This window comes from Lepidochelys kempii, chromosome 12, assembly GCF_965140265.1.
Source record: "Lepidochelys kempii isolate rLepKem1 chromosome 12, rLepKem1.hap2, whole genome shotgun sequence".
NCBI classification, from domain to species: domain Eukaryota; kingdom Metazoa; phylum Chordata; order Testudines; family Cheloniidae; genus Lepidochelys; species Lepidochelys kempii.
The window spans coordinates 20,569,301-20,591,318 of NC_133267.1; the positions used below are offsets into that span (position 1 = coordinate 20,569,301).

The 22,018-nt window shown below is 43.9% G+C and overlaps 2 protein-coding genes across 9 annotated transcripts in view; one reads left to right on the forward strand and one right to left on the reverse strand.

The window, feature by feature from the left end:
- Positions 1–22,018, reverse strand: part of C12H19orf12 (chromosome 12 C19orf12 homolog) — an 83,452-nt gene that overhangs the window by 28,070 nt on the left and 33,364 nt on the right. For 3 of the 4 annotated variants that reach the window (XR_012154495.1, XM_073307790.1, XM_073307795.1), the window contains one exon: positions 10,811–21,155. The exons of the other annotated variant lie outside the window; for it this stretch is intronic. Coding sequence is in view for 1 of the 3 variants with exons in the window: in XM_073307795.1 (XP_073163896.1) it covers positions 21,149–21,155 (7 nt within the window). In the remaining 2 variants the exon portion in view is untranslated. Of the gene's footprint in view, positions 1–10,810; positions 21,156–22,018 lie in introns of those variants that run through there. 4 annotated transcript variants of the gene reach the window in all.
- PLEKHF1 (pleckstrin homology and FYVE domain containing 1) lies at positions 59–14,370 on the forward strand. Of its 5 annotated transcripts, none has more exons than XM_073307773.1 (3): positions 59–193; positions 11,337–11,467; positions 12,211–14,370. In XM_073307773.1, the coding sequence occupies exon 3, from the start codon at positions 12,216–12,218 to the stop codon at positions 13,041–13,043; it is 828 nt and encodes a 275-aa protein (XP_073163874.1). In that variant the 5' UTR covers positions 59–193; positions 11,337–11,467; positions 12,211–12,215; the 3' UTR covers positions 13,044–14,370. The 5 variants fall into 5 exon arrangements, with proteins under 5 accessions (XP_073163874.1, XP_073163872.1, XP_073163875.1 ...); XM_073307774.1 differs by lacking the exon at positions 59–193 and adding an exon at positions 4,220–7,784; XM_073307771.1 differs by lacking the exon at positions 11,337–11,467 and having other exon boundaries at positions 60–193.

The following is a 22,018-nucleotide window of genomic DNA, read 5'->3' on the forward strand; positions in this document are numbered from 1 at the left end:
GCTGAGGGGCAGCGAGGAATGCTGCGGTGCGTTCCAGGGCTGGGGGGGGTGCGGGCCGCGGGAAGCCGGAGCGCAGTCGCCTCGGCCGCGCCCGGGAGCGGGGATCTGCGAAGCCCCTGGCGGCGGCGGCGGCGGCGGCGGGACGGGTCGCGTCGCGTCGCGAGGCAGGGGATCCGGCTGGGAAAGGCACAAGGTAAAGCGCGCAGGGGCGGGGCGGGTTGCTCCAGCCCGTGTGCAGGGGGAGAGGCGTTCGCTGCCCGCGGCAGGACCCCAGCCCGCCTCAGCTCCCCCCGTGTCCCCCTCCAGCGCGTCCCCCGCAGCTGGCGCTGAGTCAGGAACAGCAGGAACTTTACCGCACCCCAGCTGACTTTCACGTGTCACTGGCAGAGCCACGCCGGGGATCGCGCCTTGGCTGCATTTCACATGGGAGCGCCCAGCGCTTAGCTATTGCGAGTAAATAGGTAGCAGGTGTTAAGTCCCTGCAACCGCGTTGGTGACATGGTTGTACTCACTGGCTCCCACGAGGAGTGGGATCGGGTCTATTTATATAGGTACTTCTCTACTCCTAGTCACGCGAGAATCTGAGCACCTTGTAAACTTTAATACATTTTTTTTCTCACAACCTTGTGAGGTAGGTAAGTATTATTATCCCCAGCTAGGGAATTGAATCACAGCGAGGGTGAGCCAGACCCTGCCAGTGTTACACCTTGCACCACAAAAAAGTTCAGCTGAAATCAGTGGGACTTTTTGCATGGTAAGGTACTACGCACTGTGAGTGAGGGTGACAGGACTGGGCCCTTAGAGTTTGGTACAAGGCCATGCAGAAATCTTCCCAGTCCAGTGTCATCCTTCCCCCAGTCAGTTTAGAAATATTTGCATTGAGCAACATGTTTGGAAATCTCTGTCCTATAAACAAGATCCAGTAATATGAAGCACAGAGTGCATTTTAAACAGTGTTAAGCAGAGAAAATTCATAACAGTAAATGCTCAAGAATCCTTCAGGGTATGATTAGTCCAGCATAGCTCCTGGGACTTCCTTTGTTTTTCTGCTCACTATCCTTTAGACAGTAAACTCTTTGTATTTTTGTCTTCTACAACACTGAGCATGTTGTTGGTGCTTTACAAATACTGAATCATAACAGTAATAATAATCCTTCTATAACTCCTCTGTAATGTGATTGCACTGTTTCTAATCTCTTTTCTTAATGTATATGATTAGCAGTGATGTACTCATCTGTTAAATGGTATAGTAATACTCACCTAATTTACATGTTTGTAAGGCACTTTAAGATCCCTGATTAACAAGAGCTATATATATGCTAAGTATTTACTATCTTTTTTTTTTTCCCTTCTGGAAAAATAGGCTTAGTCCCGCTAAAATACATGACCATGTTTCAATATCAATTGCAAATTTTGTAACTTTTTGCCATCTAAGGAATTATGCATCATGCATTTTATGTGGCATTGTGATATGCACAGACAGCTTTCAGGTGCTGGGAGACCAGGGTCTGTGTGGAACTCAGGAAATCAGTATTATAACTGAACCAGTATAGTTTGAAATGCTTTGAGGTGAAACCAGGAAACTGTTTAATTGCAACATCTACAGTTATATTTTGATTTTTTTTTTCCTTCAAAACAGCTTTATGCTTGATTGGCCTGCACAGTTGCTGGGTTTACCCAAGCAAACTGTGTATTTGTTCATGCAAATGGACTCCAGCTTTCTGTTTGTATTCATGAACAACTGATCTGTGTCAGCAATTAACATTACTTTTTCACTTGCAGTTATGGCCTTCCATCTCTCTACTCTTGCAGAGTGTGCATCTCTAGCAACTTAGCGGTTTGTAATACCATCCTGGGGCATATGTTTAATACCAAGATAAAAAAGAAGAGTGCTAACTACTGATTACTAGCAACACTTCCTGCAGCCTTGGTGTTACATACAGAAGATTAGAACCTTGGTGTTACATACAGAAGATTAGATCTGATTAGATTTTTAAGGCCAGAAGAGACCATTAGGTTGTCTAGTGTGATCTGTATACCACAGGCCATAGAACTTTACCCAGTTACTCCTGTAGTGAGCCCAATAACTTGTGTCTGACTAAAGCGTATCTTCTGGAAACGGATCCAGGCTTGATCTGAAGATTTCAAGAAATGGAGAGAGTCTGCACCCCTTCCCTTCGTGCTTTGTTCTAGCGGTTGATCACCTCACTGTTAAAAACGTGTGCCTTATTTCTTATTTGAACTTGTCTGGCTTTAAGTTCCAGCCATTCATGCCTTTCTCCACTAAGTTAGGAGTCCTTTAGTCCCAAGTATTTTCTCCCCATGAAGGTACTTACACCTTCATCAGCTGCAGTCACATTAGCTAGTGACAAGATCACACGCCAAGGTAGCCTGATTCCAGCTGGTGCTCTGTTGAAGGGTTCCAGAGGGAGACATGCCCAGGTCTCTTTACTGGAAGGATATCAGTGATGACATGGAGGTCTCTGAGTGGGCAGTGGATGTGTGGTAACTCTCATGGACTCCCCAGGGCACTTGGAGTATCCCCTGCCTGCACTCACAGCTGATTACAGCACCTGGGGGGAGGTGCCATTGCTGAGGCTTCTACTTCTCCATAGGAAACCCACCAGGCCCCTGTGGTTAACACTTAAAGGTTGCGTAAGTCATTGTGTATAGATAGGCTTGAAAACTGTGCTCAACATTTTTAATCAGGGTGAAAAATACCTGTGCTGCACTCAGAGGTGAAAGAAAGCCGGTACAGTGTACCGGCAAGAGCCAGTGCGCCGTGCCGTGCCGGGCCGCACCGGCTTCCCCAGGCTGGCGCTTTAAAGGGTCCTGGGCTCCCTGCAGCGGCCGGAGCCCCAGGGTAGCAGCGGCAGGGCTCTGGCTGTGCTTTAAAGAGCCCAGGGCTCCGGCCGCTGCGGGGAGCCCCAGGCCCTTCAAAGCGGCCATCCGAGCCCCGCTGCTGGAGCCCTGGGGTAGCAGCGGCAGGGCTCCGGCGGTGATTTAAGGGGCCTGGAGCTCTGCTGCGGTAGTGGCGGCCAGAGCCTGGGGCTCTTTAAATTGCCCCGGGGCTCCCAGCTGCCTGTACAGCTGGTAGCTCTGGGGGTGATTTAAAGGTCCCAGGGCTCCTAGCCGCAGCCGGAGCCCTTGGGCTTTTAATTCTTGATTTAAAGGGTCTGGGTATTTAAAGGCCCCGCCTCTTCCAGTCGAGAGCCACGCCCCCTGCTCAGGACTCCAGAGTACCGGTAAGTTCTTTAAGTTATTTTCACCCCTGGCTGCACTGTTCCTGAGGCAGCATTCGCCAAAGCCATGCTCCCTTTCAGTTTAAAGGACTGAAACAGCTGTGCACTGTGTTTAATTGTCATGTTAATCAACTACAGTATTTAATTTTTTAATATATAATTTACTACTCCAAATGATCGAATTGTGGAAACAAAGAGTTCAGTGTATTTCACCAGTATTCATTAGCTAATATATATTAACTAGCTATAGAGCAAGTTGAATACCAAAAAAAAAAGGTGTTTGTCAAATGCCAGGGAAATTAGTCTAGTATGCAACCATCCCACACCGTTTTTGCTTTGGCTGTGCCTTCGTTCCGTTTCTTTCCTTTCCTTCCTCCTACAAATCTGTATGTACACAATACTTCTCTCACATGGCTATTCCCACCAGTTGGGGCTTGTTCTGTAATGAGAGAAAGTTTTTACCGTTTGATGGCTATTTGTAATGAGTTGATGGACCGGTGACCACATTACACAAACCCACCATCACGACTGGCACCTGTGTGTATGTATGTATATGCATGCCCACATTTTACTGTTTATTGGTAAATATACTGTAGTGATTTAATTAGCTCCATAGCATTTCCTTTAATAACTAATGTGATGTCTCTGAGCAGACTTCGATACGAGCAGAACAAAAATGACATATTTTCCCAAATTAATAGGCTGGATCAGAAATTACATCCTGACTTTTTAATTTGCTTGTTACTTTATTATTCCTAAATTATGGTGTCTCACTTCATGGGTGGGGGGGGAGGGAATACAATATTGCATATTCCCAGAAGTCTGTTTTATTTACCAGTAAGAAAAGCCCTAAATTCATGCAGTGCCTTCCATTTGTACAGAAAACTAAATAACATTTTAAATTAATCACAATGTTATTAAAGAAAAATTGGTTTTGCAACCTGATGCATAATCCATAAACAAATGGTAATTTACAGTTTATCTGAGAAGTATACACTCACTTTAATAAACCATTTATTCCTTGGGGAGTAAGGTGGGAAGTGAACTTCTCATATTTTTGAACTGATTAAATCAGAGCAAATTTTACTGTAGAGGCAGAAATCCATGGGTGGGATCATGGGACACCAGGGATATGTAATAAAACTGTTTTGCCCATCTGACCCCATACTGGCAACACACTAACAAGCAGTGGTTTGGAGGATTCCCCCCCGTTGGGTAATTAATAGTTCTTCTTTCAAAAAGTAACAGGTTAGGGTACTGGGGTACAAGAATATAATCTCCAGATCCAAGCCACTAGACAGGTAGTTCCTTTAGTTTTTCTCTCATTTGGGAGTGGAAAGGGTGTTTACACGCAGTCTGTTGTCCCATTGTTCTGGTGTAACAAAATTTGCAAGTGTTCTGTGCTGTGTAAGAGCCAAAATAAGCATGATAGTTAAAAAATTTCCTAAATGATTTAGGAGCCTAAGTCCCACTGACTTGCAGTAAGGTGTTTATGAAAATTTACCCTATGTCTTCTGGCGGCATATCCTTAATCTGGGATTACATTGTCAGTTTATTTAGAAGTTTAGGAAGTATATAGAATTCTCCCTGTGTCTCTTTCCTGACCATCCATGCACTCCCACTCACTACAAAACTTTACCATTCTTCTAAAATAGAGGATTGACCTAAAAGTCACAGACTAATATGGAAGATTGGGGTTCCACTGTCCAGGACCAATGCCTAATGAGAAGCCAGCCAACCCCACAACATCTGGGAAAGAATGGGGCGTGGTGGGATTCTCACCAGAGCATTGTCCTGAACCCTGCTCCACCTTTCGAATTAGCTACTAAACACACTACACATACTCAACCCTTTTAAAATCACTTTATACCCTAATAGTCTCACAGAGTCCCTCTGAGAGATCTAAGGCTTATTTTACCTATTGTACAGATAAGTAACATGGGAAAGAGAGGAGGTGATCACATGGTGAGTCAGTTGTAGAGCTGGGAATAGAATCCAGGAGTCAAGCTCTTCTATTACCATGCAGTGAGATTGCCATAAACAGGATTAAGAATCTCTGTAAAACCTATCCAATTCTGCATTGATAATCCCAAAATTCCTGAATTCCCCCACACCAATCTGCCCTTGTTTCAGTCTCTCCTTTATTACTTCTATTTCTCTTTTGGCTGGGTATCATTGTGTCTTTCTTATCTCCTTTGTGCTCAAAGCTCCTCTCCTAAGGTTTTGTTTGTACGTGTCCAAAAGCAGGCGAGACTCCAGATCTGGAAAATCAGTGTACATGGCATTTATCCGAGGGCCATGCTGTGCCTTCTGTGTGCAATCATTCTTCTGTTTAAACCTTTCATCCATTTATTGTGCAATGTCTGTGTAGGCAGGAGGGAGAAAAATGATTGTAGACTCGCTGTAATGGGAAGTGCAGAAGTTAAATCCTGGCATTGTTATGCCTGCAGGATAACCACCTAGGCTGGAGGAGTCTCATCTGCTCCAACCAGCTAAGCGGTGACACTGAGACTGTCTTTCCACTCTCCCCAACACAAGGGGAAGACAGTTTTCCCATAATGCAACATTCAAAATTCCTTTATTTAAAGGAAAATGTCTCTAGAACATTACTTAAGAAAATGTTGCTCCTTTAGGCCTTCTGGCATAAGGTGCTTGTAAGTCCCATTCTAATATCGCTCATGAGCACCACCATGAAATAACTAGGAAAGGCTGCCTCCAACAACACTCTTATATGGAAATGGATGCACAACTGTGTTATGTGGGAGTGGAGTAGATGGGTGCGGAGTTTCAGCTGTGTTCTTAGTGGGATGGGCCTGGTGGCATTTATATCCCATTAAACATCCCTGACACAATTATTGCTCTTTCTTTTTCCTTGGTTTAAACTTCACAGAGCAGAAGTCATGGTCTGCTAATATTTTATTTTTCAGAGAAACTTTCCAATGACAGACAGATATTTTCCTGTGTAACCTTTAGAGGAAGAGTGAATAAAATCTCTGCTATTTTTGTGCTACTTTCCCTCATTCATCAGTGTATGGTAGAGGTTGCAGTTGGATTTAGACTACACTACACATTGATGAATAGATGTGCTTAATGCAGTCTGAATCCATCAAATCTATTGTCTCATAGCCTTGAAGAAATACTGTACATCCTGACAGAAGTGAGTCAGAGGGTCATTAGGGCCTTCCCTGAATTCAAGGGAGGTCAGGGGTTTGTCCTTTTTTTGGTTGCTCATAGCTTGCATTCGCCTCATTATGCCTGTGTGGGACATAATCCCAACAACACGCAAAAAGTAGCTGTTGTGGTTCCATCATTTATTAGGAAGAAAGATTGCCAAGGAAAACACAGGTGCTCCGGAAGAAATGTTGGCTTTCCCTCTAAATTCATACAGAAGCCAATGCCTTGGGCACCTTGCTGCTAAAGGCACTGTATTTACATGTCTGCTAAAGACATGGCCCTGATCATTTGTGGTCAGGCAGATTCAGCACCCAAGGATGCCCATTTTACTCAATGACAACTGATGGGTGCTTGGAAAATACAGCCACTTCATCTAGGTTCCTAAGTGGGAGCTGAGCTCTTTTGAAAACTTGGCCCTAAGCTTCCTGTAAATTATATGGTTATTAATAGCAGTCTTCTGGCCACATTCTAAATTCATTGTCTCCAGTAATTTTGATTGGCTGCTGCTGTTTTTAGAAACTGCTTAGTGTCACTATATGATGTTTAAGCTACTACTCTGGAGGTGGTTGTGTTTTCCCTATCACTACCCCGAAAGGGTGTGTTGAGATGAAGAATGCCCTATGAATGTAAATTGTCTAGAATTTTCTCCATGTAGTCTCCATCACTGACGCTAAGAAGTCTAAGCACTGTGTGGCTTTTAGATCTTTTGAAAGCTAAGTTTTTGAGATAACGAGTAGTTTTGTATTAGCCATTATAAGAAATGCTAACAAACAAAGACCTATGCACATCCCCTGTGAACTCTGAGCTACTGCTGTCTAAAAGGAAGTGATTCAGTTTCTTATGAGGTTTCTTGTGGGTTATTACACCTAGACCCAGAGTCTTGGGGCTAATACCAGTAACACAGCATTTTAAATGTGTAAGTGGAGGAAGATTTTACGTCATGAGCATGAAGGTATTTAATTGACCCCAAATTAGGGACTTAAAGGAGTTACTTTCACATCATGTAACCTGGTACTTTTAAAATAAAAAAATGTTGAACAGGGGAGTAGCGTTGTGGAGATGAGGGAGGAATGAGTATGCTATGATCTAGTTCCTTTAGTACTATTCAGAAAGTTTTCAGAATGACGTGTCTTTAACTGGAAACACAAATAACAAAAGGAACACTTGGTGTGATAAATGCAGGGGTTGGGTTGTGTGGGCTGGCTTGTTTGGGGTTTGTTTTTTTTTCAGTCTTGTCAGTCCAATAAGAGGAGGCTCACAGGGGATAGCTCAGAGAATTGATAATAGAGCATGCAGCCTTCCACTTCTGGAATTCTGCTTCGGTTCCAGCCTGGGTTTGCAGTGATCAAAGCTGTTACCATCTGGGTGGTGAGTGGTATCCTTGAATTCAATTAATTGTTTCATTCCAGTGCCTAGAGGAAAGTTTGTCTATGCAGCCTTAGTTGGTAGTCTCATCAGAGAGGCTAAGAATTGAGTGGGTGTGGAGACTGCACTTAGATCGCTGCACTAGCAGACTTTCCACCTATTAGCAGCAGGGAGTGCAGCTGCACTGGTGTTAGCAATAAATGCGAGTGTAGATGGTGGTAAAAACAATTGCACTCTGTTTACACGAGCACTTAGTACAACTGAACCAGTTGCTAATAACAGGTTTAAAAAAAAAGCGCTAGTGTGGACACACCTGCAAAGGCAACCCCTTTTAGGGTAGGGGTGCAGTGATGAGCGGGTTGCCAGAGCCAGCCCTGCTGTACAGACAGAGCTCTAGTTTTTATGCCTGTCTATCAAGCACCTTTCAGGAGTGACATTTAAAAAGGCATTGTAAGATTGTATTGACTTCTACGGACTGATCTGCACACAGTTTTTTGTATCAATATAATTGTTGGTTAGGGGTGTAGTTTTTCTGTTTTTAACACCGATATAGTTATCCTGGTACGACTCCTAACATGGATGCAGTTTTGCCAGTATAAAGGTGCCTTAGAGCAGTTTAGCTAATTCCCCTTCTTCAGTAAAAAGAACAGGAGGACTTGTGGCACCTTAGAGACTAATGCATTTATTCAAGCATAAGCTTTCATGAGCTACAGCTCACTTCATTGGATGCATGCAGTAGAAAATACAGTGGGGAGATTTTATTTACACAGAGAACATGAAACAATGGGTGTTACCATACACATGTATGCTCATGCTCAAATAAATTGGTTAGTCTCTAAGGTGCCACAAGTACTCCTTTTCTTTTTACTGTAAGGAGAGTGATCAGGTAAGGTGACAGGTTTCAGAGTAACAGCCGTGTTAGTCTGTATTCGCAAAAAGTATATATAAAGTCTGCTGCAGTTTCCACGATATGCATCTGATGAAGTGAGCTGTAGCTCACGAAAGCTTATGCTCTAATAAATTGGTTAGTCTCTAAGGTGCCACAAGTACTCCTTTTCTTTTTTCAGGTAAGGTGAGCTATTACCAGCAGGAGAGAGAGAAAAACAAAAAGCCTTTTGTAGTGATAATCAAGGTGGGCTATTTCCAGCAGTTCACAAGAATGTGTGAGGAACAGTAGGGGGGAAAAAAAAACATGGGGAAATAGTTTCTTTGTTTAATGACACATCCGCTCCCAGTCTTTATTCAAGACCAGAGAGATTGAAGTGTTCTGTAGAGACTGTCCGGTTTGGCCAATGTACATGGCAGAGTGGCCAGCAACGTAAAAGAATAAATGGACACAAATCAAATGTTAAGAATTATAACATTCAAAACCAGTTGGAGAACACTTCAATCTCTCTGGTCACTCGATTAGACCTAAAAGTGGCAATTCTTCAACAAAAAAACTTCAAAAACAGACTCCAACGAGAGACTGCTGAATTGGAATTAATTTGCAAACTGGACACCATTAAATTAGGCTCGAATAAAGGCTGGGAGTGGATGGGTCATTACACAAAGTAAAACTATTTCCCCATGTTTATTTCCCCCCCCTACTGTTCCTCACACATTCTTGTCAACTGCTGGAAATGGCCCACCTTGATTAACACTACAAAAGGCTTTGGGTTTTTTTCTCTCTCTCTCCTGCTGGTAATAGCTCACCTTACCTGATCACTCTCCTTACAGTGTGTATGGTAACACCCATTGTTTCATGTTCTCTGTGTGTATAAAATCTCCCCGCTATATTTTCCACTACATGCATCCAATGAAGTGAGCTGCAGCTCACAAAAGCTTATGCTCAAATAAATTTGTTAGTCTCTAAGGTGCCACAAGTACTCTTTTTGTCGCTACAGACTAATATGGCTGCTACTCTAAAACCCTTCTTCAGTAAATATTTCTGTTACGTATTTTGGGGGAAAAGCTTGATGCAGTCTCATCGTATAGTGATAACACTTTCCATTCCTCTAGAATCTCTGGAGGATGCTCATCAGAAGCTACCGAAGTTAGACATAGTTTTAAATCAACCAGTCTAGAAAACTTGTATCCAAGAGTTTTAAAAGAACTGTCTGAGCTCAGTGGACAATTAATGTTGATTTTTCAATAAGTCAGAGCATTGGGGAAATTAGAAAAACTATTATTGTGCCAATTTTTAAAAAGGATAAAAACGGTAATTATAGGTTTATCAGTCTGACATCAGTGCCAGGCAAGATAATGGAGCAGCTTGATATGGGACTCTATTAATAAGGAATTGAAGGACAGTAATGCAATTAATTCAAATCAATCTGGGTTTATGGAAAATAGATCTAGTCAAACTAATTTTATCTTATTTTGATGAGATTACAAGTTTGGTTGGTAAAGATAATAGTGCTGATGTACTGTACTTAGAACTCTGTAAGGTATTTTTGACTTGGTACTATGACATTTTGATTTAAAAAACAACAACAAACAACACTAAACATGATGCACATTAAATGGATTAAAGCCTGACCAACTACTTGGTCTCAACATGTAATTTTAAGTGAATGGGGACTCATCCTCGAGCTGGTGTGTTTCCAGTGGGGTCCCGCAGTGATGGGTTCTTGGCCCTATGCTATTTAACATTTTTATCAATGACCTGGAAGAAAATATAAAATCATCACAGATAAAGTTTGAACAGGACGCACAAATTGGGGGATGTGGTAACTAATTACGAGGAAAGATCACTAATTAGAGCGATCTGGAGCTCTTGGAAAACTAGGTGCAAATAATATGCATTTTAATAGGATCAAACGTAAACTTATACATCCAGGAACAAACAATGCAGTTCATACTTCCAGGATGGGGGGACTCTATCCTGGGAAGCGGTGACTCTGAAAAAGGTTTGGGGGTTGTGGTGGATAATAAGCTGAACATGAGCACCCCCTATGATGCTTTAGCCAAAAGAACTAATGCAATGCGGGGGTGCATAAACTGAAGGATCTTGAGAAGGAATAGAGAGGTTATTTTACTTCGGTATTTGGCACGGGTGCAACTGCTGCTGGAATAGTGTGTCCAGTTCTGGTGCCCACAATTCAAGCAGGATGTTGATCAATTGGAAAGGGTTCAGAGAAGAGCCATGAGAATGATCAGAGGATTAGAAAACATGCTTTATAGTAATAGACTCAAGCAGCTCAGTGTATTTAGCTTAACAAAGACAAGGTTAAAAGGTGACTTGATTACAGTCCATTCGCACCTACATGAGGAACAAATATTTAATAATTGGCTCTTCAATCTAGCAGAGAAAGATAACAATCCAGTGGCTGAAAGTTGAAGCTAGACAAATTCAGACTGCAATTAAGCGGTACATTTTTATTTTTTTTAACAGAGTAATAAACCATTGGAACAATATACCAAGGGTCATGGTGGATTCTCCATCATTGACCATTTTTAAATGAAGATTGGATGTTTAGAAAAGAAGGCTTTGTTGGTGCTAAACTGTGTGACAGCTCCCAGCCAGCCAAGCAAACTCCTTAGGACTCTCCCTACCCTTACTTTGCCTTGCAGGGAGCACTTGGTGTCCCCAGTTCCCGAACCCCCTTTGCAGTATCCTGTCCCTGGACACTAACAGAAATTACCACGTCTGCTGTCTCAAAGAGCCTGAATGCACTGTTGGCTCCGCTGATGTTGCACACAAGGTATGCAGTTTACATTAGAGAAGGGAGCCAGGAGGGAAGATAATTATCTGGAAGAAAACCTGTTTTTTTCCCTTTGTTTTGTTATTGATTTTATGGTTTTAAAGTCTGTAAGTATCCATGATTTGCTATGGAGTGTTAACACATATGTTGCACAATGATATTAATGACCAGTGTGTCACTGGATTTCCTTTGATATCTTACTAATCTATAAAGAACATTGTGTATCATGAGAGCAATGAGTTAAGTGAGGTGAGTTTCAGGCTTGATACAAGTCGCTGTTGCATGGGCAGTGAACCCTTTGCCAGTGGGTATGGAGGGGGCTCTGATGGTCACAGGTCCCTTTGGAATCTATATGAATGGGAATAAACTACACTGGCATAAGTACTTTTATCCTGGTATAACTGTAGCCACAATACAGAGTTTTATACCTTATCCAGTATGCGATAGAAGGTAACTGAAGTATGGGTAACTGAATTCTGATTCCTGAGAATAGTCAGTATCAGCCTGCTACAAAATATATCAGACGCTTCAGTGGGTTTTCCTTTTCATTTTGAAGAGTGCTTTAATAAGTCATTGCTGGGTAGTACCACCTGGAAAACTTAAACTCATCTCCTGGCTCTTTGAAAAGCTACTTACTGCTGTTTAAATTTGCTGTTCATTTTGGAAGCTAGGATTGATTCAGTTGTTTGCTGAACACAGTTATTACTTTATTTCCTCCTCCCCCCCACCTCTCCCCCCTCTAGGGTGAATGAAGGAGATGGACCATCTGGTTAACACTGAAATTAACAGCCAACGCATTGCTTCCGTGGAAAACTGCTTTGGGGCATCTGGACAACCCTTAGCTGTGCCAGGAAGGGTCCTTTTGGGTGAAGGAATTTTGACCAAAGAATGCCGCAAGAAGCCTAAGCCTCGGGTATTCTTTCTTTTCAATGATATCCTTGTGTATGGGAGCATAGTGATAAACAAAAGGAAGTACAATTCCCAACACATCATACCTCTTGAAGATGTCACCTTAGAGACACTGCCGGATACCTTACAAATGAAGAATCGATGGATGATTAAAACTTTGAAGAAGTCCTTTGTTGTTTCTGCAGCCTCCCTCACAGAAAGGAAAGAATGGCTTAGTCACCTTGAGGAATGCATTAGGCATCTGCTGACAAAGACAGGCAGGCAGCCCTCCATGGAGCATGCTGCCCCCTGGATACCCGACAAGGCCACAGATATCTGTATGCGCTGCACACAGACCAAGTTCTCCACGCTCACTCGCAGGCATCACTGTCGGAAGTGTGGCTTCGTTGTGTGCGGGGACTGCTCCAGACAGAGATTTCTGATGCCACGCTTGTCCCCCAAGCCGCTGAGGGTCTGTAGCCTATGCTACAGGCAGTTGATGGCAGAAAAGAAGAAGGAAGCAGAAGGTGACCAGAAGCAGCCGGAGCAGATTGACTCTTCCATGACTGGTTATGAACCATCTAGTGGTGATGACAGTGATAAATCCGATGATGACAAAGTGGAACGGTGGCCGGCAGATGCAGAATTTTATGCCTCAGAAGTATCTTGGTCATCTTTCCATAGCTGACCTTCTTACCCTTGGCTTAAAGCTTGAGGAGCCAAATTCTGACCCGCGCATAGCCCTCAGTATTTTCAGTGGTGAGCGTACATTGGAGGGTGAAATTTAGCCCCTCTTTATCTTGTTTCCTTTCATGTGTTTTCCTGATTACTAGTTCTCTTAAATCACTAGAGACTGATTTATTGTCATATTACACTTGCAGGGCATGGCCTACATCAAGGTAGGGTGGTCTAGTGGGCAGAGCACTGGACTGGGAACCAGTAAACCAAGGTTTTGTTACCTGCTCTGCCAATGGCCTGCTGGGTGACCATGGGCAAGTCACTTCCCCTCTCTGTGCCCGTTTCCCTATTTGTAAAACGGGGCTGCTAATAACCTCTTTTGCTAAGAGCTTTGAGATCTACTGATCTCTGTACAAGAGCTAAGTATTATTGTTGTCTCCAATATACTACTCACCTGGGGTGGACCTTTGTGTTGGTATTAGAGGCCCATTGATGCGGCAGCTTGTGCTGCTACTGCCTGTGGTGTACCTCCTCTGTAGGGGAGAGAGAACTTCCGCCTCCAAGGATAGGATTTCTCATGAGCACTGAATACATATAAAATGATAGAACTAAAATCCAAAGTACATGGAAGCCTGGGCTGGTGCCCTTTGACCTCAGTACAGTAAGATACTGAAAAATAACCAGCAGGAGACCTGGGTTAGACTTTTAGACTGCCTTTTGCTCCCCAAGTTGCCTGAAGCTGGGAGCCCTGGGGAAATGGTGATCTCAGGAACAGGGAAGTCTTGTGTGGCTCTGGAGCAAACCCTGCTGACTTCTCAGGAGCATCATTAGTACAGCACTGGAGAAGTCATCCCTCTCAGCCAGCGAACAGCCTTTGTGATGACAGAAGGTAATGGGGGAGTTAAGGTTTATCTTAGGGGTGAGGTGAGAAAGAGGAGGCTGGCTCAACTCAGCAGACTCACCCCATGCATATATATTTACAGGTCTCAAAATCAGTAACCCAGCCAGATTTCTATTCCACAGCCCCAGGGATGGAAGAACCCCAGCCTGGTGGGTGATGTAGCACACAGCGGTAGAGCTACGGCAAGAGGTGGTGAAGGGATGGGTGGATGGTCAAAACTAAGGTCAGATTCTGAGGTGCTGAACATACTCAATGCCCAGTGACTCACTTGCTCGTTAAGGCCCCAAGCCTTTGCTGCAAACATACTTGCATAACTTCAAGCGTGAGCAGTCCTGCTGGCTTCAGAGTTAACATGTGAGTGTTTTCAGGTTCAGGGCATAAAAGTATGTGCTTAATTTGAATTGAACTTTGACATTAAAGTTAATCTCAAGTGAGAGACTGTCTATTCAAATAGTCTTTCATCGTCTCATGCGTAACTAAAACCATTTACTATCAGCAAAAATTAGACAACAGCAATTGTATTGCAGCAAATAACTGTACAACAAAAGGTCAGTTGCTACCTTTTTTGCGTATTTTATATTGTGTATTTTATAGTCTCGAGCAAGAATTTAGTTAAAAGTAATTTTCAACATAATTTTTTCCTTACCATAGTCCAGTCTATCTAAACACTGAATTGCATGCCAAATGACCAGGTCGGGGTGTTTGGTTTTTTTTAAATTAGTTCAAAGTAATTATTCTCATGGATTTAATTTTTTCCTTTTTTTAATATACTACCAATGTCCAGGCAGTTTGTAGTATTCAACTGATTGTGAATAAAGATATGGCCAAGGAGGGGGAAAAATTGACCCAGTCAATGTGCTGTTATTTAAGAAAAAAACAAGCATTAGGTCGTATGCTTTGATCCAAACACATCCAGTCTAGGGTGAATTCAGCAGCAACTCTTCAGTCATGAACTGAACATCCGGGTTTTCTATTTACTACTTGAAAGTGAATATTACTGAAAAATATCCAAGTCTGCAGCTTCCTTTCTGTTTATTTCATTCTTTCTCAGCAGACTGTTTCTCCAAGACTCTTGCTGTCCCTTGCAGTAATTGAAGTGGTATTTTCTGGGGCGGGGAGAGGAGATGGTGCAGGAAAGGCCAACAAACCTCATGACCAAAACAAACGTTTCTGGTTTTTAGAGTAATAAAGAACATTGAGTCCTATTTTTTCCCATCCCTCTTCAAATTCTAGTTCATAATTGTGAACAGTGGCATGTGCATTTATAAAGCCTCTCTCCCATAAGTGAGTATAGGGTCAAACAAACCAAACTAAGTAATTAATTACATATATCAAATACAAAAGCCCAGAACAGAAGCCCCAGACTTCCCTAATATAAGGCCTGATGTTGTATGCCCTGGTCAGACAAAGCTCTCAGTGCCTTCAGCTGAGTCCTTAATAATTTTTTTTTTCCCTTCTGAGATCAGCTTTCCCTCCTCCCATGTATAGACATGTGCTGCAGTTCATGGGACCTAATCACTGTATGGACTGATTGAGTCTGTAGTGAAAGGGGCTTATACTTAACAGACGTCTTTGATTCAGAAAAGTTCCCCCTCTAAACTGCGGCAGCCAACTGACATGGAACCCAAACTGCTTGTAAAATGTGTACTGCAGTGCATGCCCTTTCCTGGACTGCTGAAACAATCCACCTATTCTGCCCTCCTCCCCCTTCCCCGAGACTGGCGAGAATAAAAGTTAGTGGGCAAAAAATAAACTGTAAGACACTAAGGAAAGGGCTGATGATTTAGTGTCTCAGTCACTAATATTTCTGTGAATCTAAACAAGATACTGGGGTTGAAATATACTTTACATTTGAGAGCTCTATGGAAATTCAATGCTACATGTGCTACGAGTGCTTATCTACACTAGGCCTTTTTGGGCTGTTTTCTATAAAATTTCTCACCGCTGCTAACTCCGATTCAGCACCATTGGTAGGCACATTAGTGTAGACAGGAGTTTGATACACAGCGCACAAAACACTAGGAGCTGTGCTCACAACGGGTCTCCTGTGCTCACGACCACGTGTGGATCTAAACTCGTGGCAGCAAGGAGGAGACTGTTCAGAGAGAGGCTGAGTAGCCCTGGCAACACACTTATTTGGGTAAGTATTACACGCAGAGCAGATTGCAGCCATTGCTGGGCAGGAAATTTCAGAAAACTCGTGTTTCTTTTAATTGTCTGACCAGCGAGTTGTGACTTGGCTAAGACCACAGAAAGGGAGGGTGTTCAGAGCCTGGGGATCCCTGGCTCCCAGCCCTGTGAACACACAGGCTTTACAGCAGGGTTCGTACTAATACAATATCACCCGTATTTTTCACATGACTAGCTTTCTGTTAATTTTTGTTTTTGTTTTGGCCTGATCCTATGTTTGCTCCATTTAGAAATGGCTTGCTGTTTTGGAATTAAACAAATCCTACTGCTGGCTTGATTACAGAATTTTAAAGAGGGACGAAAAGCAGTGTGCAGGTTCTGTGTGTTAATTGCATGGCAACTGAACATAACTAGGGCCTACGTTAATCACAAATACTGACCTTGAGGGAGAAAGTATCCAGGTTTGTTTTTTGGGGGAGATCTTCCTGCAGCACTTGCTGGTGGCTCCTATGCAATGACACTGCTCTTGCTGAGGGGGTTACCTGCCCATCCAACTCCAGTGCAAATGCCCCATTTTGCAGCAGTTTTGGGGAAGTATTGCCAGATGTTGAACTAGGCAGCTGACCCACTGCAGTGCTTTCAGAAGAGCACTGGAAGGGGTACATAATGTTACAATGGTGACAGCCAGATCCGCACACAAACTATGAGCTAAAGCAGGGAGGACTAGAGCCAGCTGACTACACCTGGACTAAAGTGGGTGCAAGAGCTGTAAGACCAGAAATACAAGCTATAGGAGAGCTGCAGGTAGAAGAGTTGTCAGGCCGGGAAGGTACCAGGGCCAGGAAGTAAAGTCTGGGCACTCAGAGAAGTTTATGCCTGTTTCAATGGACCCTGGAGCAAGGGGGGTGACAAGCCAAGTGAAGTGGAGACTGAATGACTAATTGGCATCCAGCCATTGAGAGAGTTGGGAGACATTTTTGGCACTTACGTAAAAAGACTCCGAGGCATGAAAATGAGCTGCTTTTCTGGTTGATGTGGAGGGGGGGGTAACCTTTCTTTTTTCTGCCGCAGTGTGAGGGGTGGCCCTGAAGCTTTTGAGAGCGAAGAGAAACATTCCATTTGTTGAGCAATGCAAAGACATGCAAGCTCTGGGGCATGTGACTTGCTGAATGTGTTGGAGGCTTTCCAAGCAAAATGACAGGAAAACAGAGCTAAAGTTCATGGAATGTTGAAAACCACAGCTTCAGCTCTCCCAAGTCAATAGCCATATAATGAAGTGAACAAAACTCGTACTGTAGCAGCTTGCTACAAAGGCAAAAGAATGAAAGGTAAGAGTGACTCATCTGAGGTGAGAGTAAAGTGCAATGAAAGGCTCTAGAGGGCTGCAGTCAATTAAAGACGTACTAAGCTTCTAGATTCTAGAGGGTACTGCCTGGACAACACACAGTGTACGCCATAGTGATCATACTGCGGACCGGACGCAGCTTACAAGCGTGTGAGGGCACCCCAGTAAGATCAACCCTGGAGAATGGGTATTTGAGTAGCCAAGTGGGAAATCTGGCTGCCACTCAGACATAGGCTCTGCAGCAGCAAAGAACCCATCTTTCATTTAATGGGGGATATTTAAAAAAAAAAAAACACAAAAACACAAAGGAACAGAGAAGGCAACTATAGCACGGAGGGCCAATCTCTACTGAGCCTTGAGGCTCATCCTAAAAATATTGGTTCTGCATGTTTGACTCTTTGGTTTAAGTTTTGGTTTTTTAACTATGTAAAGAAGAACAAACTTACTAAAGCCAAATTTGCTCTCTTATTCACTAGAAGATCTCGTATATTTTCTACATGAACCCACAGGGAATTCCCTTGCAACTGGGACCTGAGTGCTGAATACGTATTATGATTCCTCAATGCCTGTTGCTGTAAAAATAATATTCTGCTCATGATCTAGAGTGGCTCTGTACTAACTCCTGCCTCACAATTGTCCTGCAGCACCCCAGCTATTCAATGCCTGGGGCTTTCCTCAGCAAAGATACAGAGGACTTGCTTGCACTGCACTGGGTGGGGCTTTCTGATGTGGATGACAAGGGCAACATTTCCTCAGTAAACAGCCTGCTTGGAATACTATTTAAGGGAACAGTGCAAATCATTTCACATTATAGTCAGCACCAGCAATAACTAAAAAGCAGCTATCCTTAACAGCTTGGTTTCAGATGGAAGAAACATCTCCACTCAATTAGAGCAGCTGACCTTGCAAGGACTTCCTAGGCATGTGGGGGGGCTCAGATGGCAAATCCATGCTCTACCCTTCTCTCCTCCCACAGCAGCTAGGTAACCCAGCGATCCCTGGCTCCTACTGGCAGCTGGCACAAGCTAAAGCAGCCTTCAGAAGGGCTTATTAACACTGGGGAATATTTTGTCCATAAGCAAGAGGCCATCCTTTCAGCAGCAGATGCTCGGATCCTTACATACTATTCATTCTGCAGCACCCAGCCCAAGCAACCCACTGGTAAAACCACAGTGATTCCCCAAAACCACCACAGTCGGTTCAGCAAGAGCAAGAGGTGTGTTTGCTTAAGCCCAATCACAGGCTGCAGTTTTCAGTTGTTAGATGGGTGTGGAAGGAATTAAGCAAGGCTGCAGCAGGTCAGATTATACCAAACCACTGGGAACTGAGTTACCTGGAGACCTCGCAAGAGCTCCCACCTTCACACTGCCACTGAACCACTTTGAGTACAAGCAGCATGGTCAAATATGCTCTTGTTGTGCACACAGCTTGGTGATATCTCTGAGGTGACACTGCAAGTAGAGGAGCATGAAAAGGAAAGTGTCTCTGGTTTGTATGCTGTGTGTTTTTGTTTTCCTCCCCCCCAGAAGCTGCCACTACTTTCACAGGGAATCAAGAGTAACAAATGCAACACCTTAGGACAGGAAGTTAAGGGACATAAATAGTGCTCTGTTTTTTGCTAATGCAAAACATCAAAAAATGTATGCCGCAGAGCCGGGTCCTGCTCCCAGCATGATGGAGGGGTGGCTGGGCCAACCCTGGGCCAGCACTGCTCCCCTATGCACCAGGTCACAGTGCCCAGAGCAGGCAGCCAAGCTCCACTGGACAAAAGCTGCAGCTGTAAGGTGAGTGCAGGACAGGCTTGCTCTGCAACCAGTGCTTAATTTGTGCCAGGACTGAGCCCTGGCACTTGTAGGCTTGGCAGTTCCTAGCCTCAGCACCTCTGGGCTTGCCGCATCAATTATAAAAGTAAATCATTGCTTGAGCCCTAGCACCACTTTCATTACAAATTAAGCAAGGTCTGCAACCCCCACACCCAAGGGCTTCCACCCCGCAGGGGGCAGGACAAAAACAAAACAACAAATTCCCATAAAGGAAAATGAAGAATTATAAAAAATAAAAAGAATGTCACAGAGCTCTAAAAATAAGGTCTCCAGTAGAAACTGCTTGAACAACAATGAGCAGCTGCAACGCCCATTAAACTCAGCAGTAAGTGGGGGTGTTCAGCTGCTCTTGCAATGTGGAAATAGTTAACCCTTGTGAGCAGGTTGTCCTAGCCAGCTTCTGTACCACTTCCACAAGTTCAAAGAACTTCTTTACTTTCCAAATTTTAGTCAAAATGAATTATGTTCCTCTTTCTCAAGAGTACTAAGATTTTCCATCCAATACGAATTTCTAGGGGAGGGCAAAAACAGGACCAAACAGACTTGTTGTTTCAAAGACTATTCCAATGTAGTGCCTTCTCTTAGACTCATGAATAAACTGCACTCTCTGCAGTATACTAATTATTCAGCACTAGGCTTCACCCCCCTGCCAAAGATCACTTTGTAACTCACCCCGGGGGGGGGGGGGGATCAAAAGCACACATCCTTCAAAGCAGCCAAATCCTTTTTTTCCTCTTAACTACAATAACAGGAGTTAAAATATAGTTATTTCATCACACCACATGTTTTGCTTTTATATTTTTACCCAGAAAAAACGATTTCAAAATGTTTTGGTGTGACCACTTACACAAACAGGCTTTGAAAAAGGAAAATGTTAGCTCAGGGGTGGGCAGGCGTCTCTTTTTCCTGACAGCGTAACAGGAAAGAACTACTCACATCGCTGTTATCAGAAGAGTTACATCCAAGGTAGAACAAATGCGCCTATGTATTTTTCATATACTATGCATCTTCCAGTAGCAGCTGAAGATTCTTTGGTCTTGTGGTAAAGCATTGGATTGGGTGTTAGATCTGGGTTCTGCTCCAAGCTTGCCACGTAAATAAATGGACTGAAGTAATGAAATCAAGCTCCTTAACTCCTTGAGCACCAACACACTCAGCTGGTGGTGCCCATGGCAGATCTGCGTCCCCTGGTGCCAGGTCAGTCTGGTAGCAGCTCAAGGAGCAGCTGGTAATTGGCCTCTATAGTATTTTCAAATGCAAAGCCCTTCATTGGGTAGTATTATGTGATGCATCCAGACAAAACAAAATACAAGCATGTGCAACATACACAATATACCACAGGCATTAAATACTGCTCCAGAGAGCTGTACCAGGCACTGTGAAACTTACGCAGCGAGTGCTGTGGGCAGAAGCAGCATGCTGTCCTAGCTTGCACTGACTTGGCTGCAGCAGTGCCAGTGGAAGTGACAGAGTTTTCTGCTGTAGATGCAGGCTGGCAGGCCCAGGATCATGCTGGAACAATAAATACCCCAGACACAGCCATTCTGAATAATCAGTCATTCTGCAGCAAATTCCAGATAGCCCACACAGTCTCCAAGGCCACACTTCACTCCAACGGCACGTAAGTTTATAGCCAGTTCAAAACAATGGGACTTAAGTAGAACATCCTCCCGGGGCAGGTAGGCAGCAAAGGAAGCCTTTATCATGTGTGGCCTTATCTGCAGAAGGCCTTTTTCTGGAGTAAATTCCCACAGTGCTACTCTGCTGGCAGTCAGTTGTAAGACGGGGAGCAATTGTGCAGCCACAAAACCAGCTTTGCAATGGAGCTACGGAGATACGCTGTCATCAAGGCTTTGCACAAGAGCAGGAGTCCACCAGCATAGGTCAGATTGCAGACCCAGGGCCTATATGAGGCGTTACAATCTGTGTGGAAAAAGTATAAGTATTTATCAAGGGTGGTGCCTGACTAAAGCTGCCCTGCCCACTCATCTACTATTTGAAGTGTAATCTGTGATGTCACTGATGTTCATATAACACTGTAGGTTTCAGAGTAACAGCCGTGTTAGTCTGTATTCGCAAAAAGAAAAGGAGTACTTGTGGCACCTTAGAGACTAACCAATTTATTTGAGCATGAGCTTTTGTGAGCTACAGCTCACTTCATCGGATGCATACCGTGGAAACTGCAGAAGACATTATATACACACAGAGACCATGAAACAATACCTCCTCCCACCCCACTGTCCTGCTGGTAATAGCTTATCTAAAGTGATCATCAAGTTGGGCCGTTTGCAGCACAAATCCAGGTTTTCTCACCCTCCGCCCCCCCCCACACAAACTCACTCTCCTGCTGGTAATAGCCCATCCAAAGTGACCACTCTCTTCACAATGTGTATGATAATCAAGGTGGGCCATTTCCTGCACAAATCCAGGTTTTCCCACCTCCCCACCCCCATACACACACAAACTCACTCTCCTGCTGGTAATAGCTCATCCAAAGTGACCACTCTCCCTACAATGTGCATGGTAATCAAGGTGGGCCATTTCCTGCACAAATCCAGACTCTCTCACCCCTGGAACCCCGACCTGGGATATTCTATCTACTACCCAAGATCCATAAACCTGGAAATCCTGGGCACCCCATCATCTCAGGCATTGGCACCCTGACAGCAGGATTGTCTGGCTGTGTAGACTCCCTCCTCAGGCCCTACGCTACCAGCACTCCCAGCTACCTTCGAGACACCACTGGCTTCCTGAGGAAACTACAATCCATCGGTGATCTTCCTGAT